Source organism: Paramormyrops kingsleyae, chromosome 3 (assembly GCF_048594095.1).
Source record: "Paramormyrops kingsleyae isolate MSU_618 chromosome 3, PKINGS_0.4, whole genome shotgun sequence".
Classification (NCBI taxonomy): Eukaryota; Metazoa; Chordata; class Actinopteri; order Osteoglossiformes; family Mormyridae; genus Paramormyrops; species Paramormyrops kingsleyae.
This window is the reverse complement of record NC_132799.1, coordinates 34,224,164-34,234,174: the sequence shown is the minus strand read 5'-3', so window position 1 is coordinate 34,234,174 and position 10,011 is coordinate 34,224,164. Positions and strand designations below refer to the sequence as shown.

Sequence of the window (10,011 nt, the reverse complement as noted above, 5' to 3'; positions counted from 1 at the left end):
TAAATATATTGAACTAATGACAGTAACAGGAAACAGCTGGTGAACACGGGGAATCCACACGGGGTAGATGAGGGGGGCATGGCACACAGGAGGACTGGACACGCAGGTCATGACAAACATTAACAAAAAACACCCCCAGAAACCTTGAACGATCTACTGTTCAAATATATTTACGAAGAAACTAATTAAGGACTGATATAAAGAGCAACTTTGTGTCAATCCATCTCTCTTTGTCCTCATTCGTGCTGCAGCGATGCCACAGTCTGCCTGGTGCCACAATATTTTAAAAATTAATTGTGAGGATAAACATCCAGAAGACGTATCTTCATATTTACAATAAAAAAAAATTTGCAAGTGAACACAGGTGCAGCTTATGACCAGCAAGAATTTAAAATGATAGAAGAGTAATTAAAACAATTAAAACATAAAAAAAAAAAACAATTTAAAAAACTGCTACCTCACAGTATGAATGAGCATGCAGGTTTGCCTTCCCATCGCCACAGAAACATGCATCACATGTATTTGCATGAAAGACACACTTTGCATTGGCAGCACGTCCCTCAGTGACCTGTGGCAGCTTATAAGCCTGTGAGATTAAAACTGTGTTACTCACAGCCGTCCTGCAGAGCAACACAGTGCACAGGGACAATGACTTTAATCACCATCTTCATCTGGACGCTCACCCTCTGCATCCAAGGTCAGTCTGAATACATCAACAATATTCATACTGAAAATCAAATACTATAATACAAACTAGAAATATTGTAATGATATAATCATGTTTGTTCAATATTTCAAATAATGTTGCTTCTGTTTTTTAGAATCCAGTGGCCAGATCACTGTGACACAGGCACCTGCAGTAAATGCTGTTACTGTTGGAGAAACTGTGACCATGAGCTGTAAAACCAGCAGTCTTATATCAGGATGCAGCAATTGTGTGTCATGGTACCATCAGAGGACTGGAGAGCCGCCTAAACTCCTCATCTATAGAATAAGCAGCCGTCAGTCTGGAACACCACAACGGTTCACTGGCAGTGGATCTGACTATGGGTCTGACTTCACTCTGACCATCAGTGGAGTCCAGGCTGAAGATGCAGGAGATTATTACTGTCAGAGTGCTCACTACATTAGTAATAGCTGGGTGTTAACACAGTGATACAGAGCCGTACAAAAACCTCCCTCAGTCAAACTACACTGCTGCAGCTGGGACTCACTGTAGGTGCGAAGGGGGAAGTTAAACCAAAGCTCTATAAAATTCACTTTTCAGTAAGCAAAATACAGTTAAAATACACCCAAAAACATTATGATTTTTACACAATTAACTCTCATTATTTATATGCACACCTTTTGTTTTGTTTACGTAGTGTAGGATCACACATGCACATATCACAGGGCCTAAATTCCAGGTGGCCTGAGACAAGGCCGAGCCTGGTACGAGAGGCACCAAAGGGGGATTACACACATAAACACACACACACAGATAACAAGGGAGGCCAGCACTCCAACTTTTATTGCCCAAAGATTTAGGGACCTACAGACAAGCAGAGTGGACCTAATGGACAGGGGTCCCTCGACTTGGCACACAACCACCCCCCATACATTCTGCCTCACATATCACTCACCCAACAGACAAACACCCTAAAGGAAGTTTCATTTAAGTTTGGCTTTTGTATACCGTGTATATTGATTTACTCACGACTACTAGTCTCAATATACAGATAGGTTATGTTTGTATGTGTCCTTAGACAATCTTAGTGTTTTGTGTGCCACCCTTATAACCATGTTCACGGAGTATCACCTATTTTACCCCTTTGCACTTGAACACATATAAATTTAAATAAATAGATAGGTATAGCTACCATTGTATATATGTTCTCATGGTATACCAGAAGAATCTGGAAAATTAGTGTAACCAATGTGTCCTAACTTTTAGGGAGTCTTCTTTGTTAACAACCCCCCTTCTCTTCCAACATTCCTTTGTGGTCCTTATCTGATCTTGGTGGACCGTCACCAAGTTTCTTTGTTTCTACCATGCTGTTAAAAGAACTGAATTAAGGTGTATCTTATCCATTCTGGAGAAGATGAATTGGCATAAGCCACACCAAACAAAATATGTTGTTTCCAGATGTGCAACTTATATTGATATTACCACAAACTAACGGCCACGCCTATCTATGGATAAGATGTGCTGTTTGTAATATGAATATTTGATGTAATATCCGCACAAAGTGTAACACCTATTGAGGTGCAACCCAAAACACCTGTATCCTATACTGATGTGAATCAGTCACATAGATAAAATAATTAATTGTTTAATCAATTAATGCAGATGGTATGAGGTATGTACCTGTGAAGCTGGTGGCATGTTTGGTGTCAAACTGATTGTTAATCACCCCTGATTCCAAATCTGGTCAGTGATTACCATAAAAGTGGATGTATCAAAAGTTATAACAGCTTAATGAAAATCATCAGTAGAGGGAGAATCAGTCGGGCCATAAATCCCAAAAGGACTGATACAGACCCCCTTCCGAAAGCCTGCCAAATGGATGGCCAGCCATTGGGCCAGGAGTCGAATTCCTGGTCATCCCTATTCATGAACTTTAGACCATAAAAATCTAGCACCTCAGAACAAAGGGGCGCAGAGAACAACCATCAGCCCGGGAGACGAGAAGCCCACAAGAAACCCTCCGGTGAAGGCCCAGCTGAACAGAGAACAGCACCCAAGACAAAGCTTCACCAGGAGAGAGAATCCAAGGGGGCTCCACTCCACTGCTTCAAATGCCGCGCCTTCCTGAGTGCCATCAGCTCAACAGCTCTGCCATCAACTGCCAAGACCCCCCCCCCCCACTCTTCAACCAAGTAAACCAACTTCCTTTCATTCTAACAACTTAAGCTGTTCTGTTAACCTGCTATAAGACTTTAGGGTCGTGTTCCACAAACTGTGCTTGCTTTGCAGAACAGTATTTCCCATTTAAGGTTACTCATTTAAATCCGGTCATTGCATTTTCATAATTACATCGTTTGTTTTATTCCGTTATTTCGTGTTTGTTGTTTGTGTTAGGTGTAATGTCTGTCTTATGTTAGTTGTAGTGTTAGCTAGGAATAAATGCATGTCTTTTACACAACTTTAGCCTCCGTCATTGAGTGTTCCACAATAAAGTCCCTTCCTCTGTGCGATCTTACTACACGCTCTGAACCTCAAACTCGCCTGAAACATCGCGAGACTCTCTCTCATTGGCCGTGAGGGGAGCTTCGCTACCAATCGTTTACATTACCTGGTGATGCAGCTCGCTGGACGAGCCTTCTATCCCAGGTTACTAAGCGATACTGGTAATTAGTGAATCCCATTTAAGTCTCACATTAACAGACTCACAGGGATACCGCAATTGAGTTTGGAGGAGCCGATCATTCGGCATAACGATTGGTTAATAATCAGCATTAAATAATAATTAATTAAACTTTAATTAATTTCAAACATTGGTGGAGATATAAAAAATTACCTGAGCTAATAATTCCTACAGTACATATAGCAACATAGACAGATCACACACTGCAGTTACATAGTTCGCTCATTTAAGTTCACGCCCCTTCAACTGTCCAGTGGGGATCCCCATTTCCTGTGATTGGGGAAATCAAGAAGATTGCCAGTTATTTTTAGAAAAGAAAAGAAGCTGAAGATTTTTTACATTTTGTTTTCATAATCAGACCCGAATGAGAGGATCAAGACCCAAGCCTGCTCCTCCAGTCTGTCCATTTAAGCTTAAATTTTAGAACAAAACACAAAATCCGTTACATAAGCACACATGTTCATCACTGTCAGTGTAGGCCCTTGTTTTGGTTATTTTTCAAAACTAATGACTAATGATTTCTAAATCAAATTCCAGATTTAAACTAATAATTATAACTGCAGGTCTCAACTCAACTCAATCCTCTTCGTCCCTTGTGGGACATAAGGCTTCAGTGATCTCTCTCCATCGCATGCGGTCCTTTGTAGCATGTTGTGCTTCTCCCCATGACAGGTTCATCTTTTGAAGCTCCTGTACCACAGTTCTATGCCAGGTGTTTTTGGGTCTTCCAGGTTTTCTTTTTCCAGGTGGTGCCCATCTTAAGGCAACTCTTGGGATGCGGTTTTGCTCCATCCTTAACACATGTCCAAGCCATCTGAAGCGTCTTAATGTAATGTCCTTGGTGATGCTTTGACTGCTTGTTTTGTTGTATAGTTATTGGTTGGATATTTTGTTGGGCCAAAAGATCTGGCAGATTCGTCTGAGGCATCTGTTGTGGAAGACCTCAAGTCTCCTCATGTCTGTACTGACCACACGCCAAGACTCTGAACCATACAGGAGGACATAATTTACGTTGCTGTTGTACAGGAGCATCTCTGTTTTTAGGCTGTATTGTTTAGACCTCCAGATGGAATGGAGTTGGTAAAAGGCACCCTGAGCCTTTCCCAGCCTTGCTCTAATGTCTTTATGGACAGCGCTGTCCTTGCTGATAAGGCTGCCAAGGTAGATGAAGTCCTCCACAAACTCGAGTGGTGCTCCATTCACCTGGATGGGTGCTGTGGGGGCGGAGTTTATGCACATCACATGGGTTTTGGAGTTGTTGATGTTAAGTCCGGCCTGTCTGGCATATTTGTTGAGCCTGTCAGTTTTCGATTGCATGTTGGACTGGTTTGTTGAAAGGAGAGCAAGGTCATCTGCAAAGTCACAGTCTTCTAACTGAGAGGTTTGTCTGCTGTTGTGTTGGTTGTGATCCAGTCTATTGCAAGTAGGAAGAGGATGGGAGAGATGATGCACGCTTGTCTCACTCCAGACTGTACAGGGAACCATTCAGTGAGAGTATTTGCCCATAAGGACACTGCACTCAAATTTTTCATGGAAGATTTTTATGATTGTAATTATCTTAGGTGGGATTCCGATGGACACTATCAAATGGCATCTTGAAATCAACAAAATTGATGTACATGGCTGTGTTCCATTCTAAGCACTGCTCAAGGATGTTTTGCAGTGCAAAGGTCTGGTCCATACATCCCCTTCCTTTCCTGAAGCCTGCTTGTACTTGTCTGAGCCTGGAGTCAATGGCAGGCTCCATTCTGTTAAGGAGGACTCTGCAGAACACTTTGCTTGGGATGGACAGAAGGCTGATTTTTCTCCAGTTGTCACAGTTTTTGGTGTCGCCTTTCTTTGGGATTTTGACTATGAGGCATTTAGACCAGTCATCTTGATGGTATCACTGTTCCAGATGTTTTGGAAGAGATCAGTAAGGACTTTAGTTGATGTTAAAATGTCAGCCTTCAGCATCTCCGCATGGATTGCATCCAGGCCACATGCCTTGCCACTCTTTAGGGATACTGTAGGATGGCAGTTTTGACCTCTGAAAGGTCAGGGGGGTTGATGTTAATATCCAGGATGTAGGCTGTTGTTGTGATGTTGGCAGGTTGTTCTGGCTCAGGGTGATTGAGCACTTCTTGGAAATGTTGGACCCATCTGGCTGCTTACTCACGCTCCGATGAGAAAATTTTGCCGTAATTATCCCTAATGTGGGTGCTTTGGCTTGTGTGGTTTCCACAGAGTCGTTTGGTGATCTTATATACCGTCCCCAGGTTCCCAGAGGCTGCGGCCTTCTCTGCTTTCTTTGCCAGGCTTTCTGCAAAGGTCCCCTTGTCTCTCCTGATACTCCTCTTCACTTCTTTGTCCTTGTTTTTATAGGACAGCTTGGCTTTTTCAATGAGTCGTTGGGACTTGAGGCTCAATAGCTTTGCTTTTAGCTGTTTTCTCTCTTCAATTTTCTGCCATGCGTTAGCAGATACCCATTCTTTGACTCCTCTCTGTTTATAGCCTAAGATTTTTTTGTGCTGTTTCAGAGTATATGTTTTTGATGATGTTCCATTTGTGGTTTACAGAGGACACTTCTGTTGCAGAGGTAGCATGTTGTGTGCTAAAGCGGTTCCTCAGTTCCAGCACGAATTCCTTGTTTTTCTTTGGGTAATGGAGCTTTGCAATATCTAGCATTTTCTGCCACTGGCCTTGTGGCATCAACCTCTTCAGCTTGAGCTTGATGGTGGCAACGAACAGGTAGTGGTCACTGTAGGCATCTGCACCTCGATATGCTCTCACATATTGTAATGACCTGTGCCACTTTCCATTGATTATGATGTGGTTAATCTGGTTGATGGTTCTTCCATCAGGTGACTTCCATGTGAGCTTGTGCTGTAACCTTGCCGTGGTGGAGATGAGGCCGTAACGGCAATGCAGCCTGTGTGAAAAAATGCGTGGCTTCGCATCGCAGCGGCTCCGTACCACATATGCCACGCATGCAGTGTGACCTAGGCCAGTGTGGTTCAATTCGAGTTCTTGGCTGCTCTCAGACTAGATCCTGTGATTTCTGCATTACGAGTGGATTCTAGGCAGAAGATACAGAAGATCATTATTTGTTCACACATTGTTACTGAGCTGGAAGGGGAATATCAGATTTCACCATTAAGATGGCAGATAAATGCTGTGATACATTAATTCCTGAAGTGTTACATTTGGCAGACAGAGGCGACCCAGGGAGCTTAAGGTTGGTACAGGCAGGTGTGTCACTGAGCCGGCGGCCAGCAGCAGTGTGTGGGAGTTTCTGCGCGGCGGCAGCCAGTGACCGGGGCTGGTGGGTAATAAACCCCATGGCGGCCTCCCCTTTCAGATTGATTGATTGGCTGACAGATTTTATACCTGTCACCCAGGCGGAAAGATACATTTTAAGAGTAAAAGGTGTTTCTTAGTATTTTTCTAAGTAGTTTTCCAAATGTTTTTTTTTCCTACAAAATACAACAATCACAGTTTTAAATGTATATCAGAATATAAACACAAATAAAAACCATGTTGTTGTGGGCGCGGTCATTGAGCGCGTGCCCCGGAGTACCTCGCAATTGCGCAAACGCGGAGCTTAAAGGGAACATTGATCACAAACAATAACAGGGAAAACCTCAAGGCTGCTGGCTGAGCCACTCAAACACGTGATTCCATTACAACACAATATCGTTTCTATGCAAATACTCCATCTGGTTACAGTAGGTTCATGTAGGCTACATAGTTTCTCATTATGAAGACGATGCTGTGGTCTCAATTGACATTTGGGAACCCAGTAATTCTGAAGCTTTGCAGTTTCTGGCATCTGGGTCGAAATTCACACATATGTTTACAACATATCATTTCAATTTGATGGACATTATGAAGAAATACCGGGAAACCTGGAACTTCGCAAATCTACAGCACTTAAAAGAATTTACTGTTGTTTCTGCAGAGCGATGGTGGATTTTACAGCCAGAATGATATAAATTGCAGTGTGATTATTTTTCTTATCAACTGTTGGTGTAAGTAGCTAGGAATTAACCGTCCATTAATGTATTTACTGCAAGAAGAAACGCGGCTGTAGCGCTGGGAGGTTTTTGTACGGCGTGTCAACCGGTTTTAATCACTGTGGTACACTTTCGGCGGCGGGACCAGACTGGATGTTGGAAGTAAGTGCGTCTTTCTGTATTATATTCTGATCTTGTTTGAAGAAAAAAAAGCAATCAGCTCGTTATACCGGTAACACTTTATTTTACGGGACACAAAGTCTCAGTTACATACTGATCTCATGTTTCTTCGTCGTTAAAGAATCATGACGCATCTGTTATCTCAAGCCATTATTATATTTCGTACTATATCTGTTAATAATAACATAAATCTTTATGAACTACTGAAGAAATAAATAATGACTAACAGAAGTGAAATACTGATGTCATGTTTGTTTATCATTTCTGAATCGTGACGCATTTTTAAGTAGCGACTATATTTCTTAATGATTTGTTCATAATTTGTAATGCAGTACTAACTGAGTTATTACTATAAGTATTTGTGTACGTGTTACCATTATGATTAATAACGATGATCGTTGTTCTGTAGACACAGCTTGGTAGTTTAACATTTGCGATGCATTTTTCTTAGTGTATTCAGTGGGATACATTGCAATATTTCAACCAGTGTCTAAGTGAGTAAATGAAGGAATATACGTGGAAAATAGATCTTATTCTTTATAAACAATGTCGTTATTATATAAAGTTGGATTATTATAACCAGTTAAACATAATAATCAGTGATACATTTACATACCTCACATGTGTTTAAAAGGTTCATTTAAAAGACCCACATGAGGATGAATACACTGTGATACAGTAGGAAGGAAAATTGTTTACTTTAGATTTTACAGAAATGTCTGTCTTATCATATGAAGAAATATTAATGAAGTCATAGACACAGTCAACTATGTCATACTGCAGTTAGTATATGTTGATATACTTAAAGTTTGCCTTGGACTCTGACCTAACGTCCTTTTGGTGTCTCCTAGGTAACAAAGCCCCCACCCTGACGGTCCTGCCCCCCTCCAGTGTGGAGGTGTCCAGCAAGAACTCGGCCACCCTGATGTGCCTGGCCAACAAGGGCTTCCCCTCCGACTGGAAGCTGAGCTGGAAGGTGGACGGTAGCAGCAAAGCCGCGGAGACGAGCCGCGGGCTCCTGGAGAAGGACGGCCTGTACAGCTGGAGCAGCAGCCTGAGCCTCACTGCGGACGAGTGGAAGAAGGTGGGCTCAGTGGTCTGTGTGGCCAATCAGGGCTCCCAGGCTGCTGTCACTCAAACGCTGAAGCGCGCCGACTGTTCAGAGTAGATGAGCTCAGCGTCACCTGTGATGAGCGACTGATTACTGTGTTTTTACTGTGCTGTGCTACACGCTTCAGATTTACTGATTTCATAGAGAAAATAACATGCTTTGCATGATCCATGAGTGAAAATCATTACTGATACTTTGTAGGCTTCGGTGTCTCCTTGTATTATCTTGTGTGTTTTATTCCTGAATGCTGCCGAGATAAATAAATATTTCATTCTGTCTGACAAACTAATCATCAATGCTGGTTATTTTAAATCAAGCACACAGTGATACCATCATGACACTGTTGTGAGGACATGATCCTGAACCTTTCAATAATTTTAAAGACTTTTAAAGCCTGAATATAAACACTGTTCTGTTTATCTGTTAAAAATACAAAATCATCCCATTGAGAGACTTTTAATTTGGGTTTGAAAAGGTTCAAACTGAGCAGTTCCTCTACACTGAGCTTATAAACCACATTATGGGCTCATTCTTCATAAAACAGATTTGAACACAATTGCAATTAAACTCATTTCACATACCATAATTATTTACAACTGATAGTATACCTTCTCAAGAAGTATATTGTCACGTTGTATCCAAAATAAAATAAACAGTTAATTAAACAGCAAAGACAGTCAGTTATCATGTGAGACAATCTGCTGCTCTGTGACACGGGCTGAGCCCCCACCTCACTCTAACCCCAGGGGGACTGGGGGACATTTGCCTGCTCTATTCTGGGGGCAGCAGAACCGTCCTGCTCAGTTCATGCAAATATGAGTTTCGCTCCAACGGCTGAGAGTTTAGTTTCAGGTCTTAAAACAGGCTGGACTGGGGCAGCTGTGAGGGGGAGGGACTGACCCCATTTCTGATCAGGGGACAGGAAGCTGAAATGTCAGGTACTCACTGGCTACATCAGTACTTTTTAAAATTATTCGACATGGACAATTATTTATTCTGTATGAGGAAATGAGTCATTTTCTGATGTCTGATTTTAGAATAATTTCATAATCACATATAACAACATAGTTTAACTATTAGAGAAACAGCATCCCTATTTGTTTGAACAGAGTAAGGCTGGTCCAAGGGCCGCAGAGAGACCAGGATCTCCACCTTGGCTGAGTTTGCAGGTTCTCTGCATGACATCTTGGGCTGTTTCCTCCCCCCATTGCCCCAAAACATGAATTGGAGGTGCCACATTGTCTGTAGGTGTGAATGGCTTCGTGCCCCGTGGTGGGCTGGCACCCTGTCCTGGGTTATTCCCTGCCTTGTGCTCATTGTTTCAGGGATGAGCTCTGGACCATCATGATGCTGCATAGAACAAGTGGGTTTGGAGAAT

The 10,011-nt window shown here is 42.2% G+C and overlaps 1 gene segment (V, D, J or C); it reads left to right on the top strand.

Annotated features, from left to right (window-relative positions):
• The first annotated feature begins 623 nt into the window (after nucleotides 1-623).
• On the top strand, nucleotides 624-8,922 carry LOC111836759 (Ig kappa chain V-III region MOPC 321-like). The segment is given in 4 exon segments: nucleotides 624-697; nucleotides 822-1,145; nucleotides 7,469-7,504; nucleotides 8,374-8,922. Coding segments are annotated over 4 exon segments (726 nt in total).
• The last annotated feature ends 1,089 nt before the right edge of the window (nucleotides 8,923-10,011 follow it).